The following is a 21,512-nucleotide window of genomic DNA, read 5'->3' on the forward strand; positions in this document are numbered from 1 at the left end:
GTTGTAGGTACCTACATAAATTGGGACTTTACTCAAATAATCTATTTACCTGTAAACCAAAGAGCCTCCTTGTTTATAAATATCGAAACACCCCTGTTGCAATAGTTTGTTGATTGTGGCGACAAGTTCGGCTGCTGTGAGATCGGGTATAGCTGTGGTTATATCATTATCAGTAATACCTTTTGGATTCTTCTTTGCAATACTTAAGATTTTCTCTTTAAGTTCGTCTTCTGATGATTCACTCATAGTAGCTATTATTTAAAACCACAGGCACAGTAACTACCAAACCAAAGTACCAAGTTCTTCTATTTATTTTGCTTCCCTGTGCGAATAATTTACTCTGTCCTCCACGCTCTCAGCTGTTTTTTTCATTCATTGTGTCTGTCAGTCAAACTGTCAAGAGCACAGCGGGTCTAGTCAAAACGCACTTTAAAATCGCAAACCCATCGCAAACCAGTCGCAAACAAATAAACAAATCGCAAAAGAGGTCGATAACAAAAAAGGCTTAGTCAAACGGCAAAAAATCGAATCGCAAAGCCCTACCTATCGATAATCGAAAGACTGGATTGAAATTTACCATACAAAGGCTTAGCCAACATGCATTTAAGACTCAATCAAAATCGAATCGAATCGCAACACCCGCCATTTTCATTGCGATTACTAAAACCCCGGTGATAAGCTTCGATTCGATCGAAAACCAATAGGGTGAGTTGCACCACCTAACTTTGACCGTAACTATGACGTTAACCGGAGTTTTTTGTATGGAGTTTGACAGATTTTAGACGTTTGTCAAAGTTAAACTAAGATGGTGCAACCCACCCTAAGGCTGTTTTGACAAATCCGTATCGCGATGTCGTTTTGACAGTTAGTTTGACGGCGAAGCATAGACGTAAACAGAGAGCAGAAAGAAGGAAGAAACAAATTAAAAAAAAATAGCTAAAAAAAGTAAAAACAATCGCAAAGTCATAGACATTTTTTAACTTTTTTTCGATTTTGAATGAACTTTTATATCGCCGCGTCGTTGGTGGTTCAATGTGCATTTTGGCTGCCATTTTCCGATCGAATCGAATTACTGGTGACGCGGCGACTGACATTAGTGAAAACTTCCTATTGGTTTGCGATGGCATTTTGACTAGACCCACAGATATGGATGTCAAGAGTGTCATCACAGATATGGATAAGAATAGGCGCACACCCATGAAGCTAAAGATAAAAATGGAGGGCAAACTTGGAACAAAAACTTGAGTCAAATACCTACTTATATCTATCTCGCTCTCTGTGGCCCTACCTCTCTTTTTAGTGTGAACTGTAGTATTGCTATCTCCTGATTTAAATCTCCTAGTAAATTCTTCGAAATAGCCAATTCACTAACCAAATCATAAGTTAAACAAATAAATAATTAAATATTTGAACTACGATTACCTAGTTGAATTAAAAATCACAAAATTGTCGGCCGTTTAGGTTTAATGTGTTGGCGAATCAGGGAATTACAATCCCAATTCCTGGGGAATCGGTACCATGTGGTAACATCGGCCCAATCCGGCCCATCATGGCGGTTGTTTACTATTTTGTTTATTATGCAATTCATTTCTGAAAATTTTACAGGATATAATCATTGTTTTATCACAAGAAATGATGCAAAATTTTGTAGTGCGTGGTTGCGGTAGTACGTGGTGTCCTGGAAGTGACATAAGATTCCACGCGTAAGTGTTTATTTCGTGATTTCCGACATTGGATCATTGTAAACATTTTTCACATTTTTGCAGTAATTTCTTCTTAACGTTTTACCAGTATTTACACTTATCATTTTTAATGATACCTATGTCAAGAAATAAAGATTTTACATTGAGTTTCATTGAATTTGAGCAAATTTATATTTTTTGTTTATTTATAAAGAGAGAGTCTGCCCACAGAGAGCGAGATAGTGATACATAGTTTGTGCTTCAAGTAGGTATTCGGACTGTGGCCTCCATTTTTATCTGTAGCTTCATGGCGCACACCTTAAAGCTAAAGATAAAAATGGAGGCCACACTCCGAATATCTACTTGAAGCACAACCTATGTATCACTATCTCGCTCTCTGTGGGCAGACTCTTTCTTTCTAAATAAACAAAAAATATAAATTTGCTCAAAGTCAATGAAACTCAATGTAAAATCTGGTAAAATCTTTATTTCTTGACATAGGTATCATTAAATGATAAGTGTAAATATTGATAAAACGTTTTAGGAAGAAATTACTGTGAAAAATGTTTACAATGATCCAATGTCGGAAATCACGAAATAAACACTTACGCGTGGAATCTTAAGTCACTTCCAGGACACCACGTACTACCGCAACCACGCCCTACAAAATTTTGCACCATTTCTTGTGATAAAACAATGATTATGTCCTGTACAAAATCTCAAACGAAATTAACTGCTTAATAAACAAAATAGTAAACAACCGCCATGATGGGCCGGATCGGGCCGATGTTGCCACACGGTACAGATTCCTCAGGAATTGGGATTTGGGATTGTAATTCCCTGATTCGCCAACACATTAAGCCTAAACGGCCGACAATTTTGTGATTTTTAATTTAACTAGGTAATCGTAGTTCAAATATTTAATTATTTATTTGATTAACTTCTGATTTGGTTAGTGAATTGGCTATTTCGAAGAATTTACTAGGAGATTTAAATAAGGAGATAGCAATACTACAATCCACACTAAAAAGAGAGGTCGGCCCACAGAGAGCGAGATAGAGATAAGTAGGTATTTGACTCAAGTTGTTGTTCCAAGTGTGGCCTCCATTTTCATCTTTAGCTTCATGGCGCACACCGTTGATTTTTAGTTGGCAGATAGTTGTGTTGTGCCCGATTTTAATTTGTATGAAGAATCGGCCAAAGCGCACTCCCATACATGCCCATACTGATCAACTGCCCGACTAAACCTAAACTATCGGCCGACGAAAAATCAACGGTGTGCGCCTACTCTTAGAGAGTCCATATCTGTGGGTCTAGACAAAGTGCAAATTATAATCGCAAACCAGTCGAAAAGTGGTCGAAAAGCCCCTTTTTGTACGGAGTTTTGACGGATTCGATTTTCGATTCGATCAAAAAGTGCGTTTTGTCTAAGGCGGCTGCATATCTGTGGGTCTAGACAAAGTGCAAATTATAATCGCAAACCAGTCGAAAAGTGGTCGAAAAGCCCCTTTTTTTGTATGGAGTTTTTACGGATTCGAGCATGAAGCTACAGATAAAAATGGAGGCCACACTCCGAATACCTACTTGAAGCACAAACTATGTATCACTATCTCGCTCTCTGTGGGCACACTCTCTCTTTCTAAATAAACAAAAAATATAAATTTGCTCAAATTCAATGAAAGAAACTCAATGTAAAATCTTTATTTCTTGACATAGGTATCATTAAAAATGATAAGTGTAAATACTGGTAAAACGTTTTAGGAAGAAATTACTGTAAAAAATGTGAAAAATGTTTACAATGATCTAATGTCGGAAATCACGAAATAAACACTTACGCGTGGAATCTTATGTCACTTCCAGGACACCACGTACTACCGCAACCACGCACTATAAAATTTTGCACCATTTCTTGTGATAAAACAATGATTATTTCCTGTAAATAATCTCAAACGAAATTAACTGCATAATAAACAAAATAGTAAACAACCGCCATGATGGGCCGGATTGGGCCGATGTTGCCACATGGTACTGAGGGATATGATGCTCAACCACAATAAGGAAGCTAGATGTTAGTGCTTCCTTCCGAGCGGGTGTTATGCTCGGGGACCAAGGTCCAATTTTGGTTTGCCTATATATAGGTACTTGGCAGGATATAAAACTCCGTCACCGCGATGCAGGTTTGTATGAGCGGCGGAGTGTGCCATAGTGAAGTAGTAACAGCGCCATCTGTTGGTCACTAGTTTGTAGTGGCGTCGCCACACCACTCCTCCCGGAAGAACCGGAGGTGGATGACGTCAGGATGAGCTCAGCAGTCTGTGCGTGATGAGCTTACAAGTGCCAGTGTGCTCAAGTCTGCGGTGAGTCGAGACGAGCGGGTTGCGGTGCTCTATCCACGGTGAGTCGGGATAGTGAGCGGAGGCGTCTTCGATGGTCGGGCGTGGAGCTGGGCCAGAGCTGTACCCGTGACCAGTGAAGTAACGGTTGCTTGCTGCCGAGGAACCAGGAAGGTCGGTTGCGATCTGCGATTTATTTATTTATTTTTATTTATTTATTTAGGAATTACAAACAAATGTGTTACAAAAATTAACTTATCTACTAGACTTATGTATTATTTATGTGGTAACACATCCCACTACGTAATCCACATATTGATAATGAAACCATGTAATAAAGAGCGGGGCAATTACAATTAAGGTACACCTTATAAACGCGGTGTAGCTCAACACCAAGAAGTAATTAATATTATGTTCAGACTTTTAATTATTAATTTTGTTGTTTTTTTTTTTTCATTTAATTTATCTTAATTTTAATTTGGTCACTTTGCAGAGTGTCTAAAATATGCTTTTTAAATCTTGAGGAACTCTGGGAAAAATCGACGCTATTAAAGTTCTGGTTGTAAATGGACAACAGTCTATTGAGTGGGGCTCGTAAACCCGCATTGGTTTTACACAAATCTACATAAAGGCGATTGTCCCTGAAGGCTGGATGCTGGCTTGTTGAAGACTGGAGCTGATGACGGAGTGGCGGAGATGGTGAGGATGGCGGAGGCTGATGCCGAAGATGGTGGTGATGGAGGTCACGTCTCACATCACGTCGGGGTCACCAATGTGGGATATGATGCTCAACCACAATAAGGAAGCTAGATGTTAGTGCTTCCTTCCGAGCGGGTGTTATGCTCGGGGACCAAGGTCCAATTTTGGTTTGCCTATATATAGGTACTTGGCAGGATATAAAACTCCGTCACCGCGATGCAGGTTTGTATGAGCGGCGGAGTGTGCCATAGTGAAGTAGTAACAGCGCCATCTGTTGATCACTAGTTTGTAGTGGCGTCGCCACAGTACCGATTCCCCAGGAATTGGGATTTTAATTCCCTGATTCGCCAACACATTAAACCTAAACGGCCGACAATTTCGTGATTTTTAATTCAACTAGGTAATCGTAGTTCAAAAATTTAATTATTTATTTGTTTAACTTCCGATTTGGTTAGTGAATTGGCTATTTCGAAGAATTTACTTGGAGATTTAAATCAGGAGATAGCAATACTACAGTCCCCACTAAAAAGAGAGGTCGGCCCACAGAGAGCGAGATAGAGATAAGTAGGTATTTGACTCAAGTTTTTGTTCCAAGTCAGCCTCCATTTTTATCTTTAGCTTCATGGCAGTGATGGCAGTGCTTCAATTTTTTTTTGTTTGACTCGACAGGCAAAGACTTACAACCTAGCTCTATGCAGAGCATGGATTTTAGTGACACAAAGCTACAAGTCCATATTTGCTACAAGGGTCCTAAAAAAAAAAATTGACATTAATGACATTTGAATGAATCAGCCCCCCTAGACAAAACGCACTTTTTGATCGAATCGAAAATCGAATCCGTCAAAACTCCATACAAAAAAGGGGCTTTTCGACCACTTTTCGACTGGTTTGCGATTATATTAAGCACTTTGTCTAGACCCACTGGGGAGAATCGGTTTATTTTGTTGTGTAGTGTTGTGGTAGTGTTATTCAGTGTTATTTCGAAATTAAAATGCGAAGATTAACTTGTTGCAAATGTTTATTTATTTTATTTATTACATGTTTCATTTTGATCTTTGTTTATTATTCAAATAATAGTAGTTCAAGTAGGAAAAGTGTTATTTTGAAGTCACAGTTAGTTTATACATTTTACCACATAAGATTAATTTGTTTTGTTGCCGTTGTTTAGGATTAATTCTGAATGTTTGTTTCAGAGTAAAGGAGGTCCAAAGTAATAAATTTGATAAAATTGTGATATCTATTGTTGTGTGTGACAGTAGATTTAATGAGTCATTAAATGTTATTAAATCTGCTCTGCTCTTTACAAAGACTCCACTGTACTTCGTTATATTTACTGATGATAATTTAAGACCAAAGTTTGATGAAATATTACACAAATGGAAAACACACACAAGAAACCAATTGGATTTTGAATTACAAAGAATATATTTCCCTGAAGCTCACAAAGAAGATTGGTTAAACTTGTTCAGTAAATGCGCAGCTCAACGCCTCTTTATTCCAGTGTGTATCATGTTTATGAATGTCCAGATGTGTGCCATATAGCCCCTTACAGGGATCAGTAAATGAACCAGTTGCCTGTGAAGGGGTGTTGTATCAACTAATCTTGAACTTACATTTCAGAAATTGCTTACTCACATAGATGCGATGATCTATGTAGACACAGATACACTTTTTTTGGGGCCTGCTGATGAGATCTGGCATTTCTTCTCTCAGTTCAATAGTTCACAGATATCTGCAATGACACTTGAAGATGATAATCCCAATATATCTTGGTATCCTCGTTTCGCAAAACATCCTTTTTATGGGAAATATGGTAAGAACTTGTATCACAATGAAAATATAAAAATTACTGCTTTAGTATGACGTCCGGATAATACAACATAATTTTATCGGTCTCTTGAGCATTGTTATAATCGGATTCTACTGCAAAATGTAATTTTATAAAATAAAGCTTCCTTTTGTGTTGCATACTAATAACAAGTTTACCTTAAATAAATATTAATACAGGGCAGATTATGTATCATCCTAGACTGCATCCCACTTAACATCAGGTGCAATTGTGGTCAAATATCTGCCTTGTTATGCATAAAAAAAAAATATTTACACTACATTGATTCCTAGATCTGTCCTGATTTTAGAATATTTAAAAATTATATTTCACTGTGTTAAACAGTGAAACTGTGTAACACAGTGAAACACAACCTTACTATGAAATTACTGGAAAAATTACACTTGTGAATACAGCTTTAATGCAATACATAACTATATGAGTACTAATAAAATAAGTTTTTTGAAATTAATAATATTTAATTTCAGGTCTAAATTCAGGATTAATGCTGATGAATTTGACCAGAATGAGAACTTTTGGTTGGGTGGATTATGTGACCCCAATCATGCTTAAATGGAAACTGTACATACCATGGGGAGATCAGGTAATGTTATAAGCTTAAACATTTTCAGGACTAAATACTTTTAAGTTTAACCCATTAACGCCCAAATGAAAACTACGATAAATTTCACATAGCCAATGTTTATTTTCTTTATAAAAATACTTCAGAAATAATACTAAACAGAAAGAAAACCAAAAACAAAATCAGAAGTTAGGTTTTCAGGGGTGTACAAAGTTTAGTACAATGGGCGCTTATGAGTCATGTTGAGCAAAGCCTTCTCCATACTGGCTCAGTGTTTTCAGGCACTTGCCATAAGATGTTTTGACTCAATTGAAACACACAGTAATTTTAAGCTGTCAAATCAGCTTGTTTGCTGGTTTATTTTGATTATAATCATTATTTCATATTTCTTCTCTATCAACTAGAGCAAGATTACCTACAATTATTTATCTTTTATAGGTCAAATATGTGCGCTACTATAATATTTGCGGAATGCTAGCTGATCTAAGCGACTATATGAGTTTACTATGCAGTGCAGTCTGCATGCATTTGAAATTGTCATGTCCACCATATAAGCAAACAAGACCCATCCACCGCTTTTTTCCTTTTACCTCAGTTTGGTAAAGTTCCATAGACTATCCATCTGATCTAACCCACTAATCTTTTTATTATACTGGAGCTGGACACCCAGTGGTGCATAACTCTACTTTTTTTTATCAAGAGACCCCATATAATGACCTTTCCCAATGGTTCTAAACCATCAAAATTTGTTCCAATAGTACCCACATTATTATCTTTCAATCAATACTAATAAAATTATGTTTGCCTTGTCGAATCTGTCTCTAGGCTTTTTGTGAAAATCTTTGTAAGTAATCAAAGGATACCATTTGGTTCTGTTGTCACGTATGGTTCCAAAAACTATGTAACTAAGTCTCTTTAGGTCGACAAACAGGTCGTAATTGGGAAAACAAAATGTGTCTTTTTGTTGTCTGTAACCCCATAAATAAAGAGCCATGTTATTGGAAAAAGAAAACATTGATTACATATAAGAACTATGAAGAAATAAGTAAACACTCTAATAATAATGTCATTATTTTACTATTTTACGTAACATGTCAAGCGCCCATTGTACTAAAGTTAGTACAGCATCACTTTGGGAGTTATAGCATAAAAAACTTTCCATGAAATGATTTTTTTTATGTATTTTATATTAGGATATGTTGCTAGCTAATACACTAACAACTTATTCGGTATTTTGTGTAACTTAAACCTTGTATAAAAAATTGTCAACTATCCACTAGGAGATACGAAAAAATTACTGAAACGAAATCGCAAAATACCCCCTTAAGATTTTATAATTATGTTCTGTTTCATCTCAGGATGTAATGCATAGACCTTTGTTTACCGATTGGAATTATTTCCAGAGTTAAAATACCCACTAAATCAGATTTATCGTAACTTAAAGTTGTGTACAATTTATAGTACGGCGGGCGTTAATGGGTTAAACCAAACAGGAGAAAATCTATATTCATTTTTAAAATTTATGTTTTCTTTTCTTCATCTATTTACAACATATTGACAGAGTGGTACTTGTTTCATCACCTTACTAATTAAAATTAAATAAATAACGTAATAATTTTTCTACTTTTTAGTGTACTTTATTGGAGTCAATTTAATATTTAAAGTCTGTTTTTTTAAATCTGTTTTTTTTTTTAAGTAGAAGCTACACGGTGCGGTGCGGCGCCGCACCGAAAACATTTTGCCGCATCACTATAATTATGTTTCAGTCAAAACTCATAATCGGTCAAAACCACTTTTGACTGCAAAAATCATGCAAAAGTGGTTGGTCAATATCACTTTTGACTGATTTTTCCAGTCAATAAATAAATAAATAAATAATAATAATAAACGCTATTGGTTCCCTAAGTGGGGGGGCGCATGCCATCTGTGTACTTAAGTGTAAAAATCCTGCGCGGTTGAGAGAATGGAGAGGCTGCTCGATACGACCAATAAATATTCTTAACTGGAGAAGGGGGGCGCGGAATTTTTGTATGGTCTAAAGGGGGCGCGTCTCAAATAAGTTTGGGAACCAATGGTTTACGCACTTAATAAAGTCAGACAAGTTACTAATCAACAAACTGCTGTATTAATTTATCGTGCACTAGCTGTGCCCGCGACTTCGTCCGCGTGGAATAATGACTTTGGGTAGGCACTTTTAATAATTTAGTCTAATTACCGCAGTATTTATTGGTAAACAATATTTTTTTATTTTCATACGGGTGCTAGAATCACCAAGCCTCCAGCATGCCACTGGCCGTGGGAGAAGCAGCTTTTCCTCAATACTACTCCCACTAAAGGGCCTCCGCTAAGTCGCTTGCGGGGCGCCCGCGCGCGGATAGTTTCGAAAATGAGTTTATACAGCGCGCAAATAGGTGTCCGCGGCATGACTATCATGCATTACTTACTATGCATTATTAGGCGAGCGCATGCAGCGGGCACCCGCATGATAGTCTTTAACATGATTAATATTTTAATTTTCATACAAATCGGATTTCATAAATTTATTTTGTATGAAAATTTAAAAAATTAAAATGATGATATCTAATTTCTGACTTCACCATACCATTTATATGCCCATGTTAACATGGGCTAGTGTCGGCTCATATACCCATTTACCTAACACCCTGTATATGTACCTATAGTATAGACTATAATTTATAAAATTTCTAGTGTGCACATTATGAAATTATTATTTATAATATTTATTAACTGATTACTAGTGACATTTTTAATCTACTTCTTATTTACACATTTGTTAATTACTCATATACGCATTATGATCCTCAAACAATTAAATTATTGCTATAAATCTTGGCAAAATATGTGCTCACTATCACAACACAATGCAATGTAACACCTTTATACCATGTATAAAAACTGTTATCATTATCATTTCCGAAGTTGTTGCTAGTAAAAAGAAATCGGTTACGAAAAAATATCTGTTCGAAACTCATACCTACTCATAAAATAAAATCTACTAAATTAATAAATTAATTTATATGGGACCAAGAATTACTCAAATCGGACCAGAAATCTATCAGAATACCTAGACGACGTAATTGTCACGAACAAAGTGTTCACATGAACATGCTAAAAACAAAAATTCTCATAAAATAAAAACTACTTAACTTAATTAACTTAAATTTTCATGGGACAAAATGGCAACTATTCCGCAACGATCAAAAAAAGAATGACTGAAATCGGAACAGAAATCTCGGCGTAATCGGTATGGCCCAGGTGATCAAAGTGGACTCGCAACACACTCACAGAGCCGAATCTATCTCGCTTACGCGCGCTTGTCACCAATTCACGTCTCGTTCACACCTATTCATTCGTGATCGGCTGTAGGTACTAAAGTGAACTAAAAGACCGATTTGAACGACCAAAAAGGAATAGTTCGTTCTCGTTCACTTAAAGGAATTGCTTCCTATTAGTACATAGTACATGTACTACACAAGCCTACCGGGTACTGTATGAAAGTACCTACAACGATTGGACATGTGACTATTCAGAGGAGGTGTGATTTATTTATAGGTGATCAAAGGAAACTAAAATAATAATTTAACTAGAGTCCAAAGTATACCAAATTGTCGCTCAACTAACAAATATAATGAATCGGTACGCTTTGTTGTTCCAGGATATAATAAATATCATATTCCACTATCACGAGAGCGCGGTGCTGGTGCTGCCGTGCCGCTTCAACTACCGCGCCGACCAGTGCATGTACGGCGACGCGTGCGCCGGCGCGGCGGCGCGCGGCGTGCTGCTGCTGCACGGCAGCCGCGGCGTCTTCCACAACCAGAAACAGCCCGCGTTTCAAGTTAGTCTACAGTCTAAAGCCCGGTCCGTGAGCACGTAGAATTTTGTCCAATGACCCCAAGCTACCCATCCTTATCGCTCGCGCCTAATTATATTGCTGTCGCGACTGTGCGACTGGCACCCGCAGTGAGTGTGCGAGCGCGATAGCAACATAATTACGCGCGAGCGATAAGGATAAGGATGGGTAGCTCGGGGTCATTGGACAAAATTCTACGTGCTCACAGACCAAACTTTACACTAAGGCGATTATCACACTGCACCGCGCTCCGCCGCGGTACGCGGGACGACAGACTTAATCATTGTATGCAAATACCTCAGTCTGTATAGAAAACACGCGCGGCACAACACACTGACAACGCGTTTGCGCGCGGGATTCGTTATATGGTCGCCACGCGGACCGCGGCAGAGCGCGGTGCAGTGTGATAATCGCCTAATATTATGAAGAGAAAAGACTTGTTTCTTTGTTTTGAATAGGCTCCGAAACTATTGGACCGATTTGAAAAAATGTTTCAACATTACAATCCTACATTATGTGTTTCTGATGTACATTGGCGGTATCACTGGGTCAGCTATTACTATTTTATGAGACTACTGGATCTCAATACCCAAGATAAAAGTTTGAGCTATCCTTTTGGTGTAATGTAGCATTTTACTGAATATTATTTTACTACAATTTGGTGTTAATCTAAACAATGTATTTGTTACAGGCGATATACAAAGCGATAGACGAACATGAAGTTGGAACAGATCCATCGAATAATTTGCTGAATAACATGGAAAAATACTTATCAGAAGCTTCACCATCCAACTGTGGAAACTTGAAGGATGCTTTTCTAAGAATACCTATAAAGACAATAAGTGATTTATATGACGCCCCCGAAAGGTAGCCCCATGGGTGAAGTAGGAATTATTGAAGTTTACTTGAAAATATAATAATGTAAGTATTTTAATGTTACCAGTATACAAAACTTGAAAATATGGTGCTTCTAAGAATCTCCTTAAATAATTTTAAGCATAAGGATATTATTACTATTTACTATAATGTACATTTATATTTATAAGATTGTAGTTGCAAAAGAAGCAAATGAATGTGTGATGTGAATGCATGAGCGAATTTTTTGCTACTACGACAACTCATATTTCAGCATGATTATAGACATGACACCGTAATAGAAATGTTTTGCATTATAAATAAAAATATATTTAAATTCCTCTATAATGAACACAGAGGTATAAAGGAAGAAAGCTACTTGTGGATTGACGGTTTTTTGATTGTCAGGGCTAATCTCCATCCGATAAGGGAGTCCCAAAACCCGCCTCCTCACCTGGGGCGCAAAGTATTTTTCATAGGAAAAAAAACTGTATTGATGTGGATATCGCCGCTGTGAAGTTTTTCCGAGAAGATAACAAGGGTTTTCTGTTAATGGTTTTTCTATTTGTTTTTATCTGTTAATTCGCTCTTAGCAGTGGTCGTGGTCACGTTAAGGCATCTACAATACAAGTAATTCTAATCTCTGCTTCTGCGTCGATGGTAGAGGCGCACACAGTCAGTCAGCTCACCGCACGCGGAGTGCGGATCTCACTAGTGCGGATTTCACTAATTTGTCAGTCCAGCGCATAGGTGACCTGTAGGCCTAGTAGGGGCGCCGCGAAAAGCGGTTATCACGTCATTTTATCGATTTTGCCTATACATTTTGACGTCGATAAGACTATATCACGGCGCGCAACCTTTTTTTTTTTTTCTTCAACTTTTCCCTACGCAGCTCCTATAATTTGGGATCTAATCAAATCTTTAGGAGAGATTTAGAAAATGAAATTGAACATAGGCGTAAATCCACAGGCTTTCTTCCCTTAGTAAACAGCTATGTGATTTTTGACTGACCATAATATACACACTAAATTAAAAAGAATTCGATTCTACTATTCATGTCGCTACACCCTAATTTTTAGAATTAATAAATTTATGTGATGTGTAATCTCTGGAATGATCTGTCAAGTTACGCTCAATTTCTTCTTGCTACTACTCTTGGTTACTTTCGTCTAGGATCGTATCGATCGATCTCAAAGCGGAAGGTAAAATGCGCTCGTAGTAATTCTTAATCTAGTAAAAGATTTAAAAAACTCCATTAATTCCTGCGCAATTGGAAATCTTTGCATTACAATAATACGAGTAACGTAGGTTAATGATTCCATTTATCGGTTTGAGGAACATAAAAATCCCATGCCAAAAACTTGTTATTAAGAAAATGGCCTTAACAGACATCAACAGACTTTAATTAAATTGAATAATACATAATGTAATATAACATTAGTATAAAATTTAGTGGCCATCTTTATGTATTAACATTGAATCTGTTAAAAACAAGTCAGTATTAAAATTGCATTATTACTTAATATATTCCCAGCCTTGTCGGCAACATTTCAGTATCCGGTATTTTATCTCAACAAGGGCACATCGCTAGGTTGACTACAGAAATGATATCGTATGAATTATTTCTGGAAGTTTTTTCATACGTTACATTGGTTAATACTCTTTTGTTAATACATTTTACAAAACATAATCATCACAAAAATCTCCAACATTTAAATTCCCAAAATAAAATTCAAAATAATGCTATGAAATATTTATCCCTATGTTAATAAATAATGACATACTGTTATTTTTAATGAAAAATAACTGTTTATTACTACGCGAAAAGTTTATCTAAATAAATATGTGTTTTTTACTTTACAATAGGCAACTTGAAAGTATTTATTTGCCTTTCGTGATCGGGTAGGCCGTAGGCGTTGAACGCCCAGTATCTAGGTATTTTATTTAAATAAAAATATGTTAAATAATAAATTATAAGACATTCGCACTATGTAGATTAAGTAAGTAACAATTAAGTATTGCTATCTGCCTCATTTATTATTAGCATTTCCATTATTAAATAAATATTGTTATTTTTTTACATAATTTTCTGAGATACATATTAAATGTTTTGGAAAAAAATTTTTCTTATTCTATACTAATAACGCATCAAACTAGTTCTTAGGTTTTTAGCTTTAGGTTAAGTATTCGCATGGTACCTATTCGTAAAAGCTACCGGGGATGCATCCACATCCCATTTTTATTATTTATGTAATAATGACCCTACCGAATAGAATGGAAATTTTAACTTGTGCAATACAAAAATTACAAAAAGTCATAGATTAATAAAGCCTTTATTATTAAGCAAAAAGTATAAAAAATAAGAATAAATTAGCAACTGTATTATTCTTTATTTCACAGACTGGGTTTGCATGCCTTTAAAAAATTATTACCATACCTTCCATTAATGGGCTAAGAAGATATTGTATTAATTTATTATTTATCAATGTTTAGAGCGGCCGAAGTGGGTTATGTTAGTGCTTATTAAATAAAATGATAAGTAGATGATACACAAATTAATAATTTATTTGAATAGGTATAAAAATTTATTAATAATGTACTTAATAATAACAATAAGAGGTCTTCTTTTTCAAAACCGGAACATGTTCCGAGAGTCCAAAAGACAAAAATGAAAACAATAATTTGTATTTAAGTCCCCTGCGTACGTATGATGCATCACGCACGAATACCTACTTTTAAGTTTTATTAGAACGAACGAAATCAATGAATTAATTTTGGTAATGTATTGGACAAACATGTTTATGTAAGTAAACGCTTGTTTTGTAGTAAGATAAAAACTAAATGAATATAGTTGATACGTAATTTACTCAACACCACCCATTATTGACATTGTATGCCCTCGGAAGTATCTTATATAAAATGCATATTATTAAGTTACGAACTTATGAGATCCTGACGGGTACTGTGAAACAAATTAAATCTCTTTTTCCCTTCAATTCCCAATGTACATTTGTATTTAATGTGGGATATATGGAGAGTACGGGAAACGAGTCCTTGTATACGTATTTGGTGCCGGCTTTTACAGGACAATTAGCTTTTTCTCCACTCTCCGTGAAAAGTTTATCACAAATAGAGTTTCCATCGACTCCTACAAATGGCACATCCAATCCTAATACTTTAGCTGTTACTTTATTCTGGATGTCGTCGAGGTCTTCATCTGAAAAATCAAAATAAATCAACAATTAAAAATCGGCTAGTTAATTTTAAATAACTTTGTAAAGTAATAGGTAGCTTAGGCACGCGGTAACGCGATTTTTCCTAAGCCAGCACTCCAGTAAGTAGGTAAACATCTTCATACAAAATTATTCCTACCTACTGATCAATGTGAGTGAAAGTGCTGTGAGGGAGTTTCACCCTCCTCAGGGAGATTAAACGGCGTCTAAGCGTACAAAATAACAACAGAATGTAGGTAACAGTATTAGTCTTGTTAAATTTGCTATCGCACAAGAGAACTATCTATGCCTATTTCCGCGGGTACCTACTTAAGCATACATTTTCAGCCGCGAAAAGCTTACAGATAGGACAGTTTTGTATAAAACAGTTAACAGTTTTGTTGTTAATAGCTAACAGTTTTCTGATTATGATTCTTACCCGGTGTGAAGTTTATCGTGATGTGTTGCTGTGTGCCTTTCTTCAGTCGACACGGCGGCTTCTTGCATGGTGACAGCTGTACGTTTTCATTGAGATTGTCAAAGGACTTTCCTTAAAATAAAAAGAAATAGGTAAATAAAATAAACAGTTTCATCATGTACCTAATGTACAGACAACGGTATAAAGTTTAACACCGTGGCAGCAACGCACTACGGAAGTGATGCCAACGCGCTACTAAAGCGCTACAGCAGCGCGACTGCATCGCTACAAAAAATCGCCGTGTTCGAGGGCCCTAAAGGGCTTCCCAGTTTTTTGTTTCTGCAAATACTTTAGAGAGCTTCAAATGGCGTGGAATGGGCTCCCGGTCGGACCACATTCAGACGCACGCAACTCAACTTGAAACAAATCCAGTTTTTCGGAACTGTAGAGTGTAGCCAGTACCACATAACATTATACATTATTCTAGAGCGAGCATTATGCGGACATTATAAAAAGGATGCTAATGAAATATCCATAAATGAGGTGACGCGACGACCAGACTACACTATCAAATTGATTAATATTATGAATATTTTACCTACGATTGAGATGAAGGTAAACAATCGGTATCTAAGTAGGTAGCTAGTCGCAGTGTTTACATAATTATTTTAAAATCACGCGAGCCAATGAAGTCGGCTGCCACTCATAGTGGACGTCCCTGACCGTGGCGCTGCAGCCGAGACTCGGACAGTAATTAATTATCACATCAGAGCCGTTTCGTGTTCATGGTTGACCTAGCTTGCAGAAACGACAAAAAGCAGGCATTATAAAGTCATCGTGAGGAAAAAATATCGATGAAACTTGTCAACGTTGTTTTTTTACATGAAAATCTTAGATTTTATAGATGAGATACGAGTCCTTTGTATTTGTTAGACATAATTTCTTCCTCTTAAGTTGAGCTGAGTTATAGAACAGCACAACACATAGCAGCAGCGCACTGATTAGGGTTTGGGGTACAACGACTAACGCTAGGCAGTGACAGACAGCCCCTACAATTTTACACACACACGGTACAGTCCAAAGCACATTTGAAGTCTTGCCTATTGGTCGATGATAACAAATAATCTTTCTGCACCGCGCTAACGCAGGAACCGGAACCTTACTCAGTTCTTATGTGCTAGATATGCCTGTAGTAAATAAGGTAGACCTTATAAGAGCAGGATTAGGCGATTGAGAAGTTAAAACCTCTGGTAAATGCCAAACTATGGCAGGGGCAGAAAACAAAGGTTCTATGCAACTGTATGCTATGCTTTACATCATGCAGTCAATCAATCTAAATGTGTATGATGGATTTAGTTATTGTAATCTTAAACATTTTACAATACTGTAGATACTTTGATAGAATTGAAAAAAAGAAGAATAACCTTCAAGAGAAAAGTATCCGAAAATGCACCCTTCAAAGGAATTGCATGAATAATGCTTGCACGGTCTCTATAATGTTAATATGTGTAGATAGGTACGACGCTGGAGCAGCCAGCCGTATTACGTAGCTGTGTAGGTAGTCTGTCATTTTTTGCTTTGAGACCTTTTTGTAATGGATTTGAACCCGCTGCGGTTTGTATAAGCCGCAGAGATTTAAGCTGTTGTTGTACCCGTATTGTAAACAAAAAACCTGTTATATAAGTAATTACTTTTGTTTTGGTAAAATTTTAGTTAGCAGTAAACATCTGACTAAGTAAATTTATTGCAAAGTCGTCACTATTTGGAATTACATTCTTAGGTACGCAAGTATTTTAGATAGGTCATAATCTTCTGAGCCTTTTCCCAGTCTTCGTACCTATGGAACCACATTCTTAACTGTATCAATAAAATATGTCAAGTCTCCGTGTTCCAGTGGTTAGACAGTTGGAATCTCTCTACTTTTAAAAGTTCTCAGTTCGATTCCCAGTTAAGTGCCAGAGTGGTTAGGCTATTTCAGGATTAAATTAACCAGATTTTACTAAATTAAATATTAAGGTTCTGTCCGACTCTCTCTGATCCGAAATCAGAGTGGGCACGCTATGCTGGTTATTGGTCAACCCTCATCAACCCTACGTTTACGTTTACGGCGCGGTTCGAAATTCACCAGAATATAAGAAACTTCTCCTCCTTTTACTAATCGCTCGGAAATTGAAGTACTAAAGCAAAAATGTTACTTTCAACAATTGCTAACTAAGAAAGCCTTTTCATTCAGCTAACTAAGAAATAATATTCTTGTTATAGTTAGATGTTACCTAGTAAACGAGTGACCAGCATGCCCGATTACGCGTCTCCTATTGTTATTGCTCATTAATTATCTCGGTGCCGTTATCATGAACATGCTCAGCACGGAATATTACCTATTTATAGGTACAACTAGCGTCTACTCGCAGATAACTATTATTTAGACCAGTAGCCACTTATCAAACCAGAAAAACAAGCTAATTGTTGAGTTTATAACTAGTCGTGCAGTGTTAAGTTTAATTAACTTTACAGGTATAATAATAAATAATGCAATATAATCTTGTCCAATCTAAGAGATATTTAAACCGGATCTAAGAGGAGATATACCTATAAAAACAACTGGTTGCACCAAGTAATCTTCTAATAATTAAGTTTTCCCTGCATGGTAACTAACTATTACTAGGTGGATCTAAGGATATTGATTTATGGTAGGTAGTCTTCTGTTCTCTTTATTCTTTTGGTAATTGGTAGTTAAGTAGAACTAGGTACCAATATAACGAAATCCAAAAAGAACGGTTCTATTACAAAATGGCAAATGTATAGTTACCGCATGTTGTTAGCACACATCAATGCACCAGTTACCGAGGCAGGTATTAACGAGACGAAAGCAGGTCGACCAGAGCGACCGACAGTATTGTAAAGTTTGGAAATTTAGAACATCAGAACTAATACCGAACTACAGATTTTAGAATCACAATGTTACTACAAACAAAGAAAAGATATCAAAGATTTAACTAAGCGGATGCTGGAACCATTGCTAGCATATTGACAGTCATAATAAATTAACTACATACAAATGTGCAACGTGATTTTTTCTTAGTCTTAGATGAAATAATAAATGATTTGAAAATAAAAATGTCAGTAAATTGTTGCACTCACCGGAGCATTGTTCCACGTTCGTGGCCGCGGCCAAGGCGACGAGCGCGGCGCACGCGAGCACGACCAAACCAAGCTGAGCCATCGTGATTTCTGGCGTCTCGTCTCGGCTGCACTGACCGCGCTGTCCATTCCAAACTCAGATCATAGAAGGGAATAGATGTGAAACGGGGGCGTGGCGCGTGTCTCCGCGATATGCCCAGAAACGAACATCGCCCGCGACGCCAGGTTAGTCGCGATTCAGTCGTACTGAGGAAATGTTCTCCGATATTGTTGGATAATGCGTCGTAACGTGCAATAACATAAGTGAAACGAAGAACTACAGGAACAATGAAGTCATTTACCACATGTAAGTATTGCAAATCCATTGGTATTTTGCTTATAAATAAAAAAAACTAAACATTTTTACGAACGAATTCAGTGCCGTGACATTTACTGCGATATCGAAATTAGTGGTGATAAAAATTCAAACACGTTGTACATTGACGATTTAGTTAGCAACCACTTTATGTCATGCGTAACTACTGCGCAATGTATTTTATTTCTTCCGATATCCACTGACGCGTGAAAATACACAGTACGGCCGCATGTGCCGGTCGTAACATAGTGCAGGGCTCGTGTTCTAATACGGTTTCCTATTATCGATAAATAGAAGTAAATTATTATTTTCTATTTTCTAATTTTGAATGAAAAAATCATGAGTTGCTTGCGATTTTTAAGTTTTTACAAAAACAATAACAATAGTAGAAGGGATTAGTAACTGTCAACTATGTAATTACTATAAGAGCTAGTTGAAAGCCTAATATAGGCATTATTTTTGATAAACATAGGCGGTACGAATTTCGCCATAATTAAAAAGTTAATGCGCGATAGTAGTTAATAATAATTACAGTGATCCTGTTATTATTATTAAAGTAAATAATAAAATATTACCAATATTGTAAATACTGGTAAAAATCGCAAGTACCTACTTAACCCATGACTTTTTATACAAACTTTGTCAGTCTATAACTTCTATACTCCATCGATAACGACATTGAGCTTTGGTTGGGGTAAATTAATATAAGGTAACTTCATTTAGTCCCAATAATTGATTCTGAGTTTTTCGTCCATACAAAATGGAACCGACCCCTTTATCATGCAAAAATCGTTAAAGAACATAATAATAACGTATAATAATAAAAAGGTTTGAAAACCTTGTATGAATACAAGCATTTTTTAAACCAATTTCGAGCCTTGCCCCCAGGATTTAAAGTATCGATATCTTATCGACTCCATTTTATCTTTCTTCTCTCTAATTGCTTTTTTCAAAGTGTGCGTCACGTCACGCGGCCATTGATTGGCCATAAGGCACGCCTTCTGGCCAATCACAGCACTTTTATGCCGGTTGCACATGTTGTCGTAGACTCTCAGTCGCTTTGTTTTTACACAGTTGAATGTGTGTGTGGGAGCTGTGGTGGGGGAAATGTGGGGACACTGGTTCTCGTTGTAGTTACGCGCGACTTCATATCTATTCTCTTTCTATGATCTGAGATTCCAAATTACTCGCCACACCGCTTTGTTGCCTTACCTCAACTCTGCCTCCAACTCGCACGCGAATCCTTATTGCGAAGAGCACAAAGTGCAAAGTGTTCGTATATTTTCATCACTGCGAAGCCTCTTGGTTGCAGGATACAGGACGTAAATATCTCACACGAGCTAGTAGGTTGTCTTATTTTGTGGTTGAGTCGCGTCTTCGTGTCTTATTCACGTAACTTGCGATGATTCCGGACTTTGGTATTGACATACAACAATAACAATCCTACGTTACGATAGTAAAGTGCTACGTTGTCATCATTGATAGGTACTGTTTTTACTTTATTAAAATTGATTGCGCATTTGTGGAGGTTTATCCTGAACTATTGTTTTGGTTCACTACTTAATTTATGAATAGTAAATGATTCATTAGCTTGGTGTAAAACACATACACGCTTTAGTTAAACGGGGTAATATTTCATCTATTTAATAAGACATACGCCAATCATTAGGTAGTAAGTAATAGGGGAGGTAAACCCTGGAACTTTTGACCGACTTCGGCGACTTCAAAAAAGGTTATTCGGCACTTAAAGCATAATATTACCGTGCTTAAAGTGCCTCGGGCTTTGTTCCTTTGTTAATCCTTAACGTTTGCTCGGCCTTGATCAAACAAATAACGTTTTAAATTTTATCTAATTAAATACCGGAATAGGAATGTAGGTGGAGGTGCATGGACCTTTTAAATTTGCCCGCTTTAATTCGCGTGATGAAACGCGATGTAAAGGCTAACTTGTTACCTATTTGTTTTCATTTGGTAAAATAAAAATATTAGATAACCTACATTTGTTATACAAATATCACCTCCATTTAATTCTTTGTCCGAAACTTGTGTCCGAAACTTTGCTCACGGAAAGCTATATTAGGGTTTTTTATAGTGTTTTTTTTTGACATTTTACACTGCGCCTCTAGTCCCAAACTAAGCAAAGCTTGTACTATGGGTACAAGACAACAGATATAAATACCCAGACCCGTCACAGAAATGAAAATTCATCATTTCAATTTCTGCCCGGCCGGGAATCGAACCCGGGACCTCCTCGGTATAGTAGTTCGTTCTTCGTTCTGTATTTGTATAGAATTAAATTATATTTTTTATTGGTTTTGTATGTACAAATAGTTTATGTTATTTGACGACCTGCCTGATGGTGTAGTAGAGGTGAATTCAATGAATTCCAGACAGTCCCAGGTTCAAAAGCTACGGATAATTTAGAAATTAAGTATGTGAAACTTTTCTAAAGTTTCGCGTCTGGGAGTACTGGGACTGGCATAGGCTCAGATCATAGAATTCTATGATCTGAGGGCATAGGGGACTGGAGAC

The 21,512-nt window shown here is 36.7% G+C and overlaps 3 protein-coding genes across 3 annotated transcripts in view; 1 reads left to right on the forward strand and 2 right to left on the reverse strand.

The window, feature by feature from the left end:
* The window catches only part of LOC135080591 (DNA-directed RNA polymerase III subunit RPC6), a 52,390-nt gene that overhangs the window by 1,617 nt on the left and 29,261 nt on the right, over positions 1-21,512 (reverse strand). The window contains exon 2 of the mRNA XM_063975263.1: positions 50-354. Coding sequence (XP_063831333.1) covers positions 50-246 — 197 coding nt within the window. The 5' untranslated portion in view covers positions 247-354. The remainder of the gene's footprint in view (positions 1-49; positions 355-21,512) is intronic.
* On the forward strand, positions 4,743-14,297 carry LOC135080864 (glucoside xylosyltransferase 1). The gene is made up of 7 exons (XM_063975593.1): positions 4,743-4,827; positions 5,507-5,648; positions 5,908-6,214; positions 6,335-6,527; positions 7,031-7,146; positions 10,802-10,984; positions 11,691-14,297. Exons 1-7 carry the CDS (start codon positions 4,743-4,745, stop codon positions 11,868-11,870), a joined length of 1,206 nt encoding a protein of 401 aa, XP_063831663.1. The 3' UTR covers positions 11,871-14,297.
* On the reverse strand, positions 14,395-18,735 carry LOC135080588 (ecdysteroid-regulated 16 kDa protein). The gene is made up of 3 exons (XM_063975259.1): positions 18,626-18,735; positions 15,506-15,616; positions 14,395-15,071 (listed from the first exon to the last, which is right to left on the reverse strand). The coding sequence occupies exons 1-3, from the start codon at positions 18,705-18,707 to the stop codon at positions 14,797-14,799; spliced, it is 468 nt and encodes a 155-aa protein (XP_063831329.1). The 5' UTR covers positions 18,708-18,735; the 3' UTR covers positions 14,395-14,796.

Source organism: Ostrinia nubilalis, chromosome 18 (assembly GCF_963855985.1).
Source record: "Ostrinia nubilalis chromosome 18, ilOstNubi1.1, whole genome shotgun sequence".
Lineage (NCBI taxonomy): Eukaryota > Metazoa > Arthropoda > Insecta > Lepidoptera > Crambidae > Ostrinia > Ostrinia nubilalis.